The sequence below is a fragment of the Strix uralensis genome, chromosome Z, assembly GCF_047716275.1.
Source record: "Strix uralensis isolate ZFMK-TIS-50842 chromosome Z, bStrUra1, whole genome shotgun sequence".
Lineage (NCBI taxonomy): Eukaryota > Metazoa > Chordata > Aves > Strigiformes > Strigidae > Strix > Strix uralensis.
This window is the reverse complement of record NC_134012.1, coordinates 77,344,326-77,362,178: the sequence shown is the minus strand read 5'-3', so window position 1 is coordinate 77,362,178 and position 17,853 is coordinate 77,344,326. Positions and strand designations below refer to the sequence as shown.

Sequence of the window (17,853 nt, the reverse complement as noted above, 5' to 3'; positions counted from 1 at the left end):
CCCAGGGAGGTGGTGGCATCACCATCCCTGGATGTGTTTAAGGGTCGTTTAGATGAGATGTTGGGGGGATATGGTGTAGGGGAGAACTTTGCAGAGTAGGGCTGATGGTTGGACTCAATGATCCAAAGGGTCTTTTCCAACCTGAATGATTCTGTGATTCTGTATATTTGAAAATTTGATTGTTAATTACATTAACTTTTCATCTAAGACTCATCAATTCACAGAAGCTAAAATGATTTGTTCTATTGAATGTCCTACTCTAGTATCCGTTTTTCCAGTTATTACATATGTCACTTGTTCTTTTCTCATCTCACTAAGCGTAACACAGAGTGATTTCATGAGAGAGGCTGAAATTTAGGGAAATAGCAGTTAAGGGAGTTAATAAAACACAGACTGACATGTTAGGTATGCTGGTGATAAAGATGTATTTCAGTTACAAAAGCTGTAGCTAAATAAACACCCTCATGCTGTGCAAGATGAAAAAGAAATCACAGCTATAGCTCTGTCTCTCTAAATGGGTGTCTCACACCCTACAGTCTAAAAAGGCAATGTTATATTTAGAGATACTAATTATCCAGACTGTATTTGTTTGGAAACTAGATGCAGCTGGAGTCAATTGCAAAACAAAATGCACCATGAATATACTTCTCTTCTGCACTTAAAAAAAACCCCGAAGATGGATTAATTTAAATGAAGTTGGAGAGAAACAAGGAATATTAACTTAATTTGTATCAGCACTCTGAACAGCAGAGCAGGAACATACTCCTTCACAGTACAAAGAGTAACAGGGTCTTTGAGAAATCTTGCTTGCTTTTGATATTTCAGTTTTAGTTCTGGGAATTCCTGTTGCCCCACAAATCATAGCTCTTTTTTATTTTTTACTTGTAAGAACATTAGGTTGTCTACCCAGTCTCAGCAGAGAGATTAGATACAACAGGAAAAGAAAGAAAAGGAGAAATGAGGGCAGATGCAAGAATAAGCCAGAGTTACTTTATCAAATTTATGGTTCATCCATCGACCATAAAAAGAAAAAAATATTATCTATCTGTTACTGCTACTTATGAGTCTTTTGGGATTTAAAATTGTTATTTTAAGATTACAATTCCTTGTAATCTCTTCTTTGCTCTAACATCTCTCTCTTCCTTGTTATTTTATTAATTTAGGTGATTATCACTTTGGTACCAGGATATTTTAGGCATATATGTCATAAATACACAGCTCTGTTCTGAAAGTTAGCAGAAAAAACCATCTTCCTTATGAAATCAATAATTTACTAAGGAAATATTATTTTCTAAGAGCTGATTTTATAGGCTTAAAGTGCAGCATGTTGCTGATGGCTTTTACTTAACCAAAGATGTTGAAAAAGCAGGTATCACTTAAGCACATTTAAAAGAGAACTTTAATGTGAAATACCTGTATATGCCAAAACTACTCTTGCTTGCATTTTGCAATTCAGAAATCCTTTTTCTGGTCGACATGTACTCTGTAAGTGAATGTTAACACCTTGCACATGTAGTGAAACCTTGTTATTAACAGACTGATCTTTCAAAGGGGTTATGTCTCAGACCACAGCCTTTTCAGTACTATCTGTTGAAAGGAATCGACACATTCAAAATGGAGGCATGCTTTGTGACTCCTACTTTTGAGCAGATGCAGGGAAGACATAGATCTTATTAGTGCCTGCTTGTAAGAGCTAATTTACAAAAAATAACTTGGTAGCAATTCCATTGCCCTTGTCAGGTGCTCAACATAAAACCAAACCTAGACAAAGTGCAAAATCAGAGAGCACAGAACAAGCTGTAGCCTGCTTGTCATGAGAATAGAGCAAAGGCTCTTCAGCTTCCAGCCTGTGAAGCGCTTGAGCTGCCCAGGGCAATGGTACTGGCTGCTGATGGAAGAATGAGGGGACCTCAGGAACAGCAAGCCCTGTGAATTAAATCTTATTTATCTCTTGGCTCTCCATGGGAGTACAAATAAACAAGAATGAATAAAAAATATACAGGTTTCATCTCTGCTCCAACTCAACCCATCTCTCTGCAGGGATGCATCTTGTTGAGCGACTCCTGTGGGCCCAGGTTTGAGGGGGAGAGAACCTGCTAACCTTGTATAGCCATTTGCTTGTCAACACTTGCTTGTGCAATTAGCTTACTTCTGGGTAAAGCTGGATACCTGCCACTGGAGGGGCTTGTCAGACTTGGTTGTTTGATCTATGAAATCTCAGCTATTGTTTTTGCTAGACAAGAACCCAAATGTTTTTAACAAGAAAGTGTTTCATGTTATGTACTGCTAAAGGACTGATAAATCTCAAAAAAGCAGAGAGGAGAAACAAGAGAATATTTAAGTGACTTCTAAATACATTTGCTAGATTTTTGAAGCAGAATTTTAGTATGATGGCATCACTAAACCTGAGCATATTAACACATCTTTAAGTTCTCCATGTACATCTTGAAAGCATAATCAAAATCTTCACAACTACTTCTGTATATAAGTGTATCATTTGTACAGGCATGAGATCTTTCCAAGCAGTCCAATTTGAGTAAGACAAAAATTTGAGATACCTAGTAAGTGAGTTACTAAAATCAGCTGACAGAGAGATAGGTTCAAAGCTGAAATGGTGTGCTGTATAACAGAATGTAGTCATAGAAATTAGGGGGAAAGTACAACATGATTTCTATGAATGTTTATATGAAGATTTAATATGACAGAAAAATACTAAGACATTAAAACGTAATTTTAAGTATTATATCTTAATTTTTTTAATGTCTTATACAGGGTTTGTAGTTTTTGCCAAAAAAAATAATCATTGAGTAAAACATAGATGTGTGCATTCACTGTGTGGTCACTTGGCACCAGAGCTAACAAAGTGTAAAAATTCTGCTCCATCAAAATGGCTTTTTTTGTAGCTATTCTATTCTTATTTTGCATTGAGGTAAATAGCTATGCAAACTGAAGGACAACAGTGAATCTTTAACTTCCTGAAAGAGATCACTGTTAAAGACCTTTCTTCAAAAAAGTCTCTTATGGAAATACTGGAAAAGTAGTTAACGTACAAAAAGAAAAAATATTGCTCCTTTAATTTGCAAGGCTTCAGAAGGATAGTTTCATGATCACACATGTCAGTTGAAATGTATAATAATTTTAAATACAATGTGTTCCTCTATTACACATTGCTAGGCAATATGAAGGTCTGTGTAGCATAGGGAGTGAAATTTAGAGCTGTCACTCCAGAAGCAGAACCACTGGCAGCTTATTGCTTAGGCCAGGATGAAGTGAGTGGAAAACTTACTCATCCAAAAGACATTACCCTTTCAAGCGTGGTTGCTCATCACCTACTGAGTCACGTTTGTTTTCATGCAGATCACTCTCAATATTGATGTATTCATCCTCCTGGAAAACAGATCAGTATCAAGGCTGTGAGAGGGGTACATGCTTGTTAAGTAAGGTGTGAAAAAACAGATTCCCACTGGCAGATGGCTGAAGCAGTCTCATGGCTTTCCCATCTGCACTAAGTGCATGGCTTCAGCTCTCCTCTCTGCCAGCAATGCTGTGATCAGTATCAGGCAAACCTGGTGGTTAAACTGTGGCTATGAACCTTCCCAAGCCATCCACACCATTCTGAAAGGGGAAATAAAGTTACTCAGAGCTGAGGAGGGGCCCCTACAGAGTACCACTGCAAACACACCAAAAAGTGACAGCTTCAGGTAGGGATGGTAGAGCTGCTAATTAGCCAGCTTGCCCAGCACCTCCTATTGATGACCCCCTGTTTCTGATGCTTCTCTCTTTGCAGAACTAAAATATGATGGAAATTTTATGTATGGACAATGGTTGAATTGGGGGTGTGTGTGTCTTATTATTTTAAAAATTTAACTAAGCCAATACATTTATTCTTAAGAAAAGCTGCTGAGAAAAGGTAACAGGTCACAATCCTTCAAAGAGAGCTAGCATCCATGGGCTTTGTAGCAGAAACTTGAAATTTGGCCACATAGCACATTTGCATCAGGAACATACCTTTTTGCTACCTGAATCCACATAAGCCTAGCTGCATTAAGGCTTTTGAACAACTGCTGCCTGACCTCCACCATGTTAAAGGACTGTCCTTGAGGTGGCTGGGAGTAGTACAGCCCCTGGCAGCTAATCAGTGCACCCGTGGGTGCTGCCGTGTCCACCCTGTTTTCCTTACCCTGACCTGGTCCAGAGGGGCAGAGGCAAGGTGCCTGTCCCATGGATACATACATCCATGCTCATGATGGGGCATCTGGAGGGCCTGGTGACCCAAGCCAGGCAACTGTTGTGTTTAATGACAGCAGTGTAACTGCACGTGGCCCTTGTGCCATGCTCGCGCCTCCTCATTTTAACGCCATGCCAGGGCAGTGTGACTGGTTGCCTGCCCTTGGGTGTCCAGCTAGGACCACGGTGAATGCAGACAGTATTTTCCTGAGCTGGTGGTCATGTCCTACCCTTTCAAGAGGAGCTGGCCCTCTGTGCACAGCCACATGGAGCAGTGGCAGGCTACCAGTGAGTTAACCTTTTATTTTTGTGTTACTATTATTTGTGCTAACCCCATTCTCCAAACTGCTGTGTGAAGCAAGGCCCATGGCAGACCTTGCCCCGGCCCTTGCCTTCTGTTTGGCTTCCCTGCTGCAGGCATCACTGAAAGTTCTGGAAAGCCCTCAGTTAGTTCTTAGTGACAGACTTGAACCAGCTCAAAGGCAAAATTAACACATGGCCAGTAAATAAAATGGTTACGGAGGAGTATGTATGTAGATGATGATATTCATTCCCCTAGGAGAAAGCTCAGCGTGACATAGACAGGAGTCTCTCAGTCCTCTTAATTGCAGTTTTTGGAGGTAGGGGGTAGAGGGAGTCACAGAATCACAGAATCATCTAGGTTGGAAAAGACCTTGAAGATCATCTAGTCCAACCATTAACCCAACACTGACAGTTCCCAGCTACTACACCATATCCCTAAGTGTTATGTCGACTTTACTCTTAAACACCTCCAGGGATGGGGACTCCACCACTGCCCTGGGCAGACCATTCCAATGCCTAACAACCCGTTCTGTAAACAAATGCTTCCTAATATCTAGTCCAAACCTTCCCTGGCGCAACTTGAGGCCATTACCTCTTGTTCTATTGCTTGGTACTTGGTTAAAGAGACTCATCCTCAGCTCTCTGCAACCTCCTTTCAGATAGTTGTAGAGGGCGATGAGGTCTCCCCTCAGCCTTCTCTTCTCCAGACTAAACAACCCCAGTTCCCTCAGCCACTCCTCATCAGACTTTTACCAGCTTTGTTGCCGTTCTCTGGACACGCTCAAGTAATTCAATGTGCTTTTTGTAGTGAGGGGCCCAAAACTGAACACAGGAATCGAGGTGCGGCCTCCCCAGTGCCGAGTACAGGGGTAAGATCACTTCCCTGTCCCTGCTGGCCACACTATTTCTGATACAAGCCAGGATGCCATTGGCCTTCTTGGCCACCTGGGCACACTGCTGGCTCATGTTCAGCCGGCTGTCAATCAACACCCCCAGGTCCCTCTCTGATTGGCAGGTCTCCAGCCACTCCTCCCCAAGCCTGTAGCGCTGCTGGGGGTTGTTGTGGCCCAAGTGCAGCACCCGGCATTTGGCCTTATTGAAACTCCTACAGCTGGCCTCAGCCCATCGCTCCAGCCTGTCCAGGTCTCTCTGCAGAGCCTCCCTACCCTCAAGCAGATCAACACTCCCACCCAACTTGGTGTCATCTGCAAACTTACTGAGGGTGCACTCGATCCCCTCATCCAGATCATCAATAAAGATGTTAAACAGGAGTGGCCCCAAAAATGAGCCCTGGGGGACACCACTCGTGACCGACCGCCAACTGGATTTAACTCCATTCACCACAACTCTTTGGGCCCGGCCATCCAGCCAGTTTTTTACCCAGAAAAGCGTGTGCCCATCCAAGCCACGAGCAGCCAGTTTTGCCAGGAGAATGCTGTGGAAAATGGTGTGAAAGGCCTTACTAAAGTCAAGGTAGACAACATCCACAGCCTTTCCCTTATCCAATAAGCAGGTCACCCTGTCGTAGAAGGAGATCAGGTTTGTCAAGCAGGACCTGCCTTTCATAAACCCATGCTGACTGGGCCTGATCATCTGGTTGTCCCACATGTGTTGTGTGATGGTACTCAGGATGAGCTGCTCCATCAGCTTCCCGGGCACCAAAATCAAGCTGACAGGCCTGTAATTTCCCAGATCATCCTTCTGACCCTTCTTATATATGGGCATTACATTGGCTGATTTCCGATCTGTCGGGACTTCCCCGGTCAGCCAGGACTGCTGGTAAATGATGGAAAGCGGCTTGGCGAGCACCCCAGCCAGCTCCTTCAGCACCCTCGGGTGTATCCCATCCGGTCCCATAGACTTGTGTATGTCAATGTGATGCTGTAGGTCACTGACTATCTCCTCGTGGAATGCAGAGGGGTCGTTCTCCCAGTCTCTGTTTTCTGGCTGGGGAGGCTGGATTCCCTCAGTACAACTAGTCTTTTTATTAAAGACTGAGGTAAAGAAGGCATTAAGCACCTCAGCCTTTTCCTCATCACTTGTTACCATGTTTCCTCCCGCGTCTAGCAGGGGATGGAGGCTCTCCCTGGTCTTTCTTTTGTTGTTGACGTACTTATAGATACATTTCTTGTTGTCCTTGATTGCTGAAGCCAGATTAATTTCTAGCTGGGCTTTAGACCTCCTGATTTCTGCCCCGCATAGCATCACAGCATCTTTGTAATCATTGTGAGTGGCTAACCCCTTCTTCCAAAAGCTGTAAACTCTCCTTTTCTCCCTGAGTTGCAGCCATGTGGCTCTGTGGAGCTGCACTGTAACTTACGGCCACATTTTCACTCAACTCAATTTCTTTCTCTCTTTGGTCTTGCCTATGAAATAAAGCAAAGCTGAAAAATGTAAATGCTGCCACCTGCTAAGCTGCTATTATTTTTGGTAACTGGGAACACTCTTCTCAGTGGCTGTAGAAAGTGGGCTTCTCACCTGAAGGACACTGAGTGCTGATAATATTGAAGTACCACTTATTCCTGGGCTTAAATTTGGGGTATGTTGCATGCCAGTGCTTCTCACAGATTTTTGAACCTACATTATAAACTGGGAGAGCCCAGCTCCCTGGGTCAAAGAGCTGTACTTTCATATTTGTAGGTGGCTGCGCTCCCTGTGGTACCATGTCCCCTCTCCTGGTCATAGATTGAAGCCCATGTCTCACACCTCCTGCCTCTATCCCCACCACCATCCCCAATGCTCCCCACTTCACACACTGCCCAGGCCAGACCGTGCTCCCCTATCACTTTCCCCCATGCCACAGCATCCTCCCCAGGCCAAAAGCTTGCCTGGACCACCCACAGCCTGGGCTCTGGCTCTTCAAATTTGTGAAATAAACTGTTTGTCTTGAGAATGTAATCTATTTTTTCTTTTAAGTATTTCAATATAAAAAGCATCAATCCACACATTTTCATGTTGTCTACAATGTATTTAAATATGCTCAGAATATTATTATGTCACTATTTTATCGTCACAAATGCTTTTTTACAGCTACACTAAAGGTTGTTAGAAAATCTGAAATCAAAGATCACCTTGTGTCTAACTCTGTGCAGATACAGAAGGAAAAGGGAGAATGGATCCAAAACCCTTTTTTTTCTTTTTTCATGACCAAACACGGTATCAGATCCAGCTCCTGGGAAGTGCTGGCCGGTGCTGAGGCTAATCCAAGGGCTATGTGGATTGCATGGACTTCTGCCAGTAGGGACACAGCAAGGTCCATACTCTGCAGAGCCTCAAAATAAACTCTTCTGCCTCAGTCACAGAGTACCTGAGAAAGTATTGGCATGGGAATACATATCTGTATTACACTTGAACAAAATAGTGGCTGAATGCTTTCAGATGAACCTTTTCAGTGGGAAATTGGTTTCCTTGATCAAAATCAAGTTTTCATTGCCTGCCACTATTTTTCTCCATCTTTCAACAGTTTCAATCAGTTCTGACAGTCCTTTTACTCTTTTTGTTTTGACATCTTCCTTTTTGCTGGCTTTTTTGAAGAGGAAGGTATAGTCACTTTTTTGAAGAGGAAGGTCTACCACCTTCCTCTCCTAGGATCTCAGATTCTGGTCTAGTTCCCAGGAGTGCATATCAGAATAGTCCGAGTGATTCTTTCCATCACTGTAAATCTGGAATCACTTCAACTTTGAGAGCAGAAGCATTTCTTTGGCAGCATGCCTTTGCTGCCTCTGATCACCTCCAAAAACCACTGGAAGATAGAAAAGAATATGCACAGCATCAGGGCATCAGGAAACCTCTATTTCTTATGTGCTGCATCAAGTTCCATCTCCAAGCTTGGCAAGTAGATATGATTACAACACATGAAAATACTATAAGTTTTTAACGGTACTTTCAGAGTAGCAGATTATTTCTGGAATGTGGATATGAAAATATTAATACATGACACTAGTAAAGTGTTTTTTAAATCTGACTTTCATGTCTTCACAGTGAGCTACTGACTATGTAGGCTTAAACAAATGTACAGTCAACAGAAGCCAAATGGATGTGTTTATTATGAAGTAATCTGTATTGTATTCTCCTCTTCTTTCTCTGGCCAGCTGTACATCAGAGCTGTTGCCTCCAGTTTGTCTGAAATTTCACTAATTTGGATAAATAGGTATTTAATAATATGTATGCCCTGTCTGACTGAAAGATTGTATCACTAAACCCAATGTTTCCAGTTTCTCTTTCTCCAACTTCACAGGAGAAAATGCTTCTATATCAACTCCTCATCCATAGTTTTCCCTCTGATCAACATTTGTGATGCCTCTTTTGTCTCTTGTATGAAGCCATTATGCCGTTACAAAGCATTTTTCTGAACCCTACATGTCCTGTCAATTTTCTGTGTTTTTTCCTCAATGTATTTTGGATAACAGAACTTGCTTCCCTGTCAGCTTATGAATTTTAAATCAAATTCAGGTTTTGTTAAAATACCTGTCTTGGATGTATTATTACAACTAATTACTGACATTGAATTTGAGGTTTATGAATTTGCATAAGGTTATTCAAAAGAAAAAAAAAAAAAAAAAGAAAAAAACATACCTGATTAGTATGTATAGTTTTCTCATTTTGTGTATTCTTGATTCTCTGTGAATTGTCTCTGAGACCTTTTGGATTTGTAACTTCCACACCTTTGCTGTTGTTCTGGGGCATGACAAGACCAGAAATAGTATCGGTTCAAATCCAAAGCTGAAAGCCTTTCTCATGTGCGGTAAGAACTGATTCACACTCCAATGCCTGTACTTCTATGTTTTACTTTACTAGTACAGAGAGTTCAAAACTCAGTGTACAGAGCTCAGGTGTTCAAGTCCCTGAACTATTACACAAAGCTGCATCGGTCATGGATGGTGCTTGACTAATGTGAATCTGCTGTTCTCTTGATGAAAACTCACATGTCCTCCTAGTGCTGCCCTTTGCCTCAGGACTGGTTCAACAGTTTACAGAGATTCAGCCCTTATCCCCACCAAGGGCAAAACGGCCTATTTGGGCCTTCCCCAGATTGTTAGTACCTTTGCTCCAGTATACATGCTCCTTATGCATATGCAGTAAATGAATTTTTTTAAAAAAATATATACTTAAATTGCTCTTGGAATAAAATACTGAGAGTATCTTTAAAGAGAGCAGTTAGCCTTACTACATTAATTCTCTGTGGTATACCTTTTCTCAGAGTGTACTGAGAGTTGAAGACAGCCATAACCAGCTCCACTATTTCTTTTTTTTTTTTTTCTTATTCTGAAGCTGAGTTTTCTTGTTTAATGTTTTGAAGGATACATTATTACTTTTTAACGATCCTCAAAGGTCTGGTTCTTATTTTGGTTTCATATGAAAGCTGCTTAAACAAAATATCAGATAACTTGTATCTGCAATTGATACAAATGTTTTATATTTCAGTGGTTTCTTACAACAACAGTTAAGGTATGGTCATTTCACTGCATTTTATTGCATGAAGTATCTCATTATTTACATGGTAATAAAATGAATAAATTAGTATCTATATTTAGCTTTCTAAGAAAATGATCATTCCAAATGAACATACAAAACAAGCTTAATCACAGTAAATTCTGATAAAGGCAGGAATAAGCAGTACTACTAGACATAAATTAAATTTTGCTTTTAGCGGAAACTTGACCTTAGAAACAACCAGAACACTTTTCAGTAAAGTATTTTCCTTAAAGATACTCTGCCTCTAAACTTCACTAATAATCCATTTCAGTAAAAGTGTTTCTGGAACCTTGTGTGTCTGGGGGAAGAGGAGGCAGTTGCAAGAAGCTGTTGATTGACCTCCTGTGGCCCTGATAAACCAAATGTTGATGCATCAGTTCCCTTCCTTCTAAGAGAAAAGTATCTTTGCATTCCCATAAGAGGGAGATACTTATTTTTCAGAAAGCACCTCTGGTACTTGTTTGCCTTCTAACCATGTTGTTTTAGGAGATTGCCATAGCTGCCACAGCAGTCAGCAGTGAAAGCCTCTACTGAACACTCCATGCAGTGCAAAAAAAAAAAAAAAAAAAAAAAAACAACAACAAAAAAAAAAAAAACAACCCACTATATATCACAAGAAGCAGTGCTTAACTGTAGCACTGAGATATAATATATTAGAAATACTATGCAGGACAGCATAGTGAAGTTGAAGTGGTACGGTTCTGTAATTCACACACACACACACCCCTGGGGATAGTCTCTCTGAAGATTTCTATACTTGTTGCTGAGCAAGAAAAAGCAGATTCCTTAGGACTTTTGTCAGCGAGCATGTGAAAAACAGTAAACGTGCAAGTTGCTGTCTACAAGCAACAGAAGTACAGAATGATTTGCATTGGAACAAACCTCTAGAAGTCACTTTGTCCAACCCACTGCTCAACTACAATAATTATGTAAGAGTTTCATTTATAGAGTAATTAAAATATATGGATGTATGAGTAATGTAACAAAAAACTAGTAAGAGCATCACATGATTACTGGAACTCTAAATAGCCTGCACTGCAGAATGATAGATTTATTTTCTGCAAGCATAAAAAGCACTCATTTCAAATGATCATACCATATTTCTGGCATATTCTGTCAAATTCAGTAGAAACGGGTTAATTACTATTGATAACAACTTCAGTAAGAGACTAATTCTGTTGACTAAAAGTCTCTGGGTGACATGAAGCTGAGTAATTTCCTTGTATTTCACAGCTGATTCCTCAAGTACAATCTCTTCATCCTTCCCTTTATACAATTTTTAAATTTTGTTTGGTGAAAATACATTTTATTTAAACTTAATAAAAATTCTTTTTAATTTCTCTTAAGATTAGCAATATTCAAGTGATAAATAAAACTGCCTATTCGTTTCTCCTATTTGCTTAGAGACTTTCTGAGTTTGCTGAAGGAACTCCTTTGCCTGTGCTTATCACCTGCTGTTGCAGATTGCTACCTAAGCACCCAGCGTGGGCAGAAAAGCTTATATCTACCTCATTTGCTCAGTATCCTTTTCCGCCTCCTTGGAAATGTCTGCAGAACAAAACATTGCAACAGAAAATAGGAGTTCAAGCCTTAAGAACTATAGCTAGCATAGCCCTGCTATGACCACAGGCCAGATCCAGCGACATGCCGAGTCACTTTTGAACCTACTCAAACTGTATTGACATAAGGAAGCAGTTAATGATGAGGACAGATTGGCTACCAGAGCATCCAAGCAACGCTTAAACTGTTTATGGTTTAAGGGTGGGTCATTACATTAGCTTTGGAGATTAGAGTCAGGGTACTTAAGGAACTAAGTGGAAAACAGATGCTTCAAAAACAAATGTTTTAAATTACCATGTTGGATTTCATTGGATTTTGGATTGCATTCAGTCAGCTGAAGCCATCTGATTTATAGTTCAAAACTTTGCTATTCTTTTAATATTCAGTGTAACTGAAGATCATTCATCTAGGTTTTCCCCCATATACTACCTTTTGCTAGCCAGAGTGTCATGATTCTGAAGGAGTTAAAATGCATCTTAATTACTGAGGAAGAATTTTTCTGATCAATAATCATAGCATTTATAAATTTCTGTCAAATTATAAAACTGAGTGTACAGGTTAGGAGGGAGGAATGTTTGTTATCCACGTGTTAAACTATAGTAAATGAGCTGTAGAGATTGTCAGATTTAAATTCAGATGACTAAATCTTCATGAGGTGTTTTGAAATGGGTTGTAAATCAGGCTGACCCATCTCTGCATACATTAGTGTTTTCTTTAAAGGCTTAAGTTGTCAGTCTTGAGCAGGATAGTTGGATAGTATCCTGAAATGCAGGATAAACAAGTTAAAATGATAGACAGGCCGAAGCTGGCCATAAAAAAAGAAACAGGAAATTCATTTGCTCTCAGAGCAAAAAATGTATGAGAGGCAGAAAGCAAAATCCAGAAAAATGAAGACAAGAAAAAAAGATCTGCACATTCCTGAGAAGGTAACAAGGGGCACATGACCCCTGCAATTATAGCATTTAAAACATCTGTTGATGTCAAGCAGGGACACAATGAGTATGACAAGAACAAGAATCTTAAAAATGGTTTTCGCAAGGAATACTTATTTAGCCTGAGAAGAAAAGAGCCTAAAGGTATAACTAACTTTCACTATTTCCTGTAAGAGATGGGGTAGTATGTCACAGTTTTTGTTTTTGTTGTTGTTTGGGGGGGGGGTTTGTTTGTTTGGGTTTTTTTGTTTTGTTTTTGTTTTTGTTTTTTTAAATAAACATGGCTTTGGAAAGCAAGTTTTGAAAACATGGACAAGGACTTCATAATTTCCTGCCTGGATCTGATGGTGTTACACAGTGAAATGCCTTCATAATTTCCAAGGGAAATTACAACAACATTGCCCATGAAATGTAAATTCTTAATAGTGCCTATAAACTTAATTAACCAACTGGACAAGAGTATCTAGGAAGCTGTGGTGAATGGCAATAAACACAGAAATAAATTACATTATTTAGCATATGTTATAAGCTTATTTGAATGATATGGAGTACAAAAGCTGCATATGTAATATCCTTATGTAACATGAGTAAAAGGGAGAATCTTAAAGCGGATCCTTCCTCAAGTCAGCTTAAGAGCAGAGTGTGCTCTGCTACAGAAACAGTTACTGACTGATTAACGCATCATAACACTGACAACAGGATGCCAGTGAACAATAAATATTTATTAGCTCTTATTCTCCCTTTGCATTATATCTATTTTATTTTTATCTTTGAGTTCCTTTTAAAAGCCAGGGACTTTCTTCATCCCACCTACCGTTCCTTTTTGTGAACCAGCTCTTATGGTTCCTTGAGGAATAAGTGTGACTTGTTTAATATCATCATTGGCAGAGAGCTGAATCATCAGAACTGATTAGGTAAAACTTTGCCTCTCAAATGAGGGCTAAACACAAGCTAGGTAAATTCAATCTCAATTTTAGGGTTGCTGTTAATGTCGCGGGGTTTCTGAGCAGGAAATTCTGTGGGCAACTGTAATGATCCTCCAGCCAGTGCCATCAGAGAGAAGTTAACTGAACCACATTGAATGCGAGAGATAACAGTAGTGTTTCTATACATTATGTATGATATTATTGTAGATATAGCTACAGAATATATTACTTTGGCATGTAGACACTTAGCGTGGTCAATCTTCTGAATAATGATGACACTATGAGGATAATGATTTCGGTTTCTTAAATTGCATGACATATTTAAGGGGGAAAAAATACTCAAAACCTGAATGTGTTGTTATAAACAGTGCTGCAATCTATTGATTCTAGCTATGAAGTATTATCCAAAGCAGGTAACTTTAGCATGTAGGTCCTAACAATTGCATTGGGATTTTATTAAGGCTACATTGAACTGAAGGGTAAGAGTGTGCTTGGGAAGACTGGCAGTGGGGGTAGAGCTATGTATCTTCTTAAAAACAATACAAGAAGCTTACTCACTGTAATACACCCAGATGTCTGTTAGTAATGGAGATGTCCCTAGTATCAAAGAAAGTGAGAGGAGAGATACAGCTTGGAGCCTTACATTTGGGTTTTGTTGCCTGTTTTCTTTTGAGATGGTTTTTAGCTGTTAATGAGGTGAAAAGTTGCTTCTGGGTCTCACAGGTACTGGCATTATCACAAGGCAATAATGCAGGACCTGAGGTTTTTGACACTATGCCTATAAACAGTTCAGGTGGAATCTGTGTAGAGTACAAAAGAAGTACCTGATATTTTTCAGGATCATGCATTTTTAAAAATGTAATTCATGGTGTTAATAGAACTTTACGCTACACGGATGCATGCCCTCTCTGAAAGTTAACATTGTTTAAATAATTTCTTGAGGGTCTACTACAGTACAGTTGAAAAAGTTTTATGCTTCTGTGATGCAGTGAAAATCCTATCATAGTACAGAAGGATGTGTGTGTTTAAATGTCAATAGCCAATGTGAAAATAAGAAGAGCTCCAGTAGTTATCCCCCTTTGACTATTTGTAGGACTAGTCAAAATGTAGATTACTCTGTGTAAACATCCTGTTAAGAGTCCCTTCACAACAGAAGGCACAATGCCTCTCATTCTTGACATAATAATGCTCTGATATGATCCTTCATCCATCACTTGTTAGCCTTGAACTGCTTTGTATTGTGTTGAGAGCTGTTTTCTTAACTTATTTACTTTATAGAACAAACTACCTAGCCCAGGTTTACTTTGTCCCTGTCTTATTTTTTTTATCCCTTTGTGCGTTAATCATTAAATGGCTCAGGTGTATCTAAAGGTACCTATGGAGTGCAATTCCACACTGATACTTAAAATGGCTTAAATTAATTCCTTTCTGGAACACTTTTATATTTTGTGGTTTAGGGAAGATACTCATTGTACAATCCTAGAAGACACTGTATCTTGGAGGAAGAAAAATATTCACTCTTTGTGAAAGAAAAGCTCCAATACAAGAAAATGGAAAAAATTATGAGATTGTTTTCTTCTTAGTAGCTTCTACTGTGAAGTGATTTCTTTTTCTATATGCAGAAGTTTACCTATTTCCTTCTGTGTCTTATTTTCTCTAGGGAGTGACTTATACGTTAAATCAGAGATAATGTAAATGTAAACACCTTCTGGTATGCCAGGAAAAAAAAGTAACCAGACCTGACTCAGGCCCCAAGTTTCATTGTTGATCAGTCTCCATGATTTGGCATTTACATTATTTAAACCAAAGAGGATTTGCAGGCTCTTGCAAATATCTGCAATGAACAGGAAAGGAAGCACCCGGGTTCCCTGCATGTTGCCCAGGTGAGCTAGCTGCATTAAGGCAGAGGATTAACCTGAGTCACTGTCCTGTGCTCCACAGAGACTGCTGAGGAAAGGTGGTTTTCAGTTTGGATCATCCAAGAGTGTTTGGCACCAAGCTTCTGCAGCTAGGGAGGGACTTCTCTCCTTCATGGGTTTGTAGGTATAGACTTTGGAAGCTGACTGCACTATTTTAGGCACACATTTCATGTGAAAATTCAGCCAGGATGAAGCTCTCATGTCATTCACTCGAACTGAGGGAGACCCAAGTTCAAATTGCTTGTCTATCTGCTCTGAAGCACAGATGTGTTGAAGGCACTCTGATTACCCAGGAAAATGCCCTAACCACTGGGCTATCACGTTTTAAGAGAGTTCTCTCTGTCTCCTATTGAAGCTGTCCCACTTAGTGTGAATTATTAACTATTGACTGGAGTAGGGACTTGACCTGAGCTCCCTTACATTCCACAAATATTCCCCGACTGGCAGATTATAAAATCAGTCTATTGCTTGTCTGTCTCCATAGCCCAATGAATAAATATACAGAGTGGTTGGATGGCACTGGTGTTACATAATATTCCACATGCTTAGCATCTAGAAAGACCTTTCTGTGTTATTTGAATTGTGTCAGCTGGTATTCACACCCACTACATGCTACCCTTCCTGCTAGATGAGCTCAGGGGCTGTGTAAGGATCAGAGAGTCTGCAGTGGAGAGCCAGTGCTGCTTTGCTAACACAGCACACTTCAGAGGCACTGTCTCTCCCTGGCTGGTTCTACCTTCAGTAACAAGTACAGTGAACCAGCCTGGCTGTGAGTTTGCAAATTTCTGTTTGTCCCTGCTCTAATTCATATGAAAGTGCAGGGATGCTGGGCACTAAGAAACAGTAACTATCTGGTTTTTTTGGTGCTTCTGCTTTTGAAATCTGCATTTTTTTTTAATAATAGCTGTTAACATTACTTCACACACATAGTATGTGGAACGTTCTGGGTTGGCTCCTTACCTCCTCTCTGTGCTCTTCTTGGGAGCAGAACAAGACAATTGCACTTAGTTTATGTGTGGAAGAAAAAAGATATGTCCCAATGTGATTACATGATTATTTTTCTCATATTATTAATATACATTGCTTTGATGAGATACATGTCTGATGCATAATTTATGACCTCCTCTACAACATAACTGAATTACCTATCCTCAGGAAAAGGCATCAACTGATACAGCAGATGGGAAAGGTGGATGAGCTAGTTGTGAGATCCATCAGCCTATGAAATATTACTGAGTCAGGAGACTTTTCAAAGATGCCAGTACACCAGGCAGCAGATGAAGGCAGTAAGTGGAGCCTACTCCTGAATGTGTCAATTGTGCTCCAGCTTTTTATATGAGAGCCTTGTACTTTGGCAGGGTATCAGTGCAAAGCATGTGGTGTGTTGTAAAATATCTGCAGCCAGAGAGCAGAAATTGCCTTTTCTTTGTTTGGGGACTGAAGTATTTAGGGTTGGACACAATGCTCTTAAAAGTCTTTTCTAACCTAAACCATTCTGTGATTCTGAGTAGGCATTGTTCATTGTTTTTAACTCTTTCCTCTTCCCCACAAAGCACAGAAAACCATGCTTACCTGGAAGGCCAGATTGTGCACTCCTGAGTGATCACGGGTGGTCTCTGTCAGCTCCATGCGCCTAGCATGGACAGGAGAGTTTTGGGTGAATGTTGAAAGCTACTTGCATCACAGGGCAACAGCAGTCAGCACCTAGTTAATCCATCCACGGAGTCTGTGAGTATTACTTGAAGTCTACTTACCTGGGGGCACTCTCAGGTTACTCTTGCTCACTTGTAGCTCCACCCTCTCACTCCCCTGACACAGCCCCTTTTGGCCAGCGTGGGAAACTGCATTCAATGTTTCTTGAGAAAAGAAGGGAGGATTCCTGCTGGGCCCAAGAGGCAGACATATCTCTGGGTGATCCCAAAGGCAAATGTGTGTATTTACATGACTTCTGGCTTTCTTCACTTGCTTGGGGGAAAATCTTCCCCACCCAGATCTTTGAGAGGTCAACACAATTTTTTGTCTTTTTCACAGCTGTTCTGAAGTCACTCCTGTGATGCTATCATGGCTCTATTTTCACAGTGGTTAAGGACTTCATCTAGCAAAAGAAAACAAGGGAAAGAAACAAACCCCAAACCTCCAACAAATATCAGATACACATTTTCAGCTGTCATCCCAAATCTTAGGGCATGGGGTCATTTGGTTACCTGTCCTCAGATTACTCACCTTTAACTGAAGAGTTTTCTAATACAGGTTTTCAGGCTTGTTAAGTGCAGTATGGTAAAATCATATTCTTAGAACTATCAGTTGGGTTTCCTACCCATGTTTTTAGTTGCCTATGGACTTTGTATGTACAGCTTGTTCTGTGTAAGTTCACTGAAAATAGTAGCATTATTACAGACACTAACCATCAGGCAGGATTTGAACAAACATAATTTTCATCTTTAAGGACAACAAAAAGGAGGGTGGTTCTGTTTCTTTGAAATACAGCAACATTTATTTATGTACTCATTA

At 40.2% G+C, this 17,853-nt stretch overlaps 1 protein-coding gene across 1 annotated transcript in view; it reads right to left on the bottom strand.

The window, feature by feature from the left end:
* The window catches only part of SLC28A3 (solute carrier family 28 member 3), a 47,439-nt gene extending 30,468 nt beyond the window's left edge, over positions 1 to 16,971 (bottom strand). Inside the window, exons 1-3 of the mRNA XM_074856932.1 lie at positions 16,915 to 16,971; positions 9,106 to 9,207; positions 3,305 to 3,387 (exon numbers count right to left, since the gene is read on the bottom strand). Of these exons, the coding sequence (XP_074713033.1) occupies positions 3,305 to 3,387; positions 9,106 to 9,207; positions 16,915 to 16,971 (242 nt within the window). The remainder of the gene's footprint in view (positions 1 to 3,304; positions 3,388 to 9,105; positions 9,208 to 16,914) is intronic.
* Positions 16,972 to 17,853: the final 882 nt, after the last annotated feature.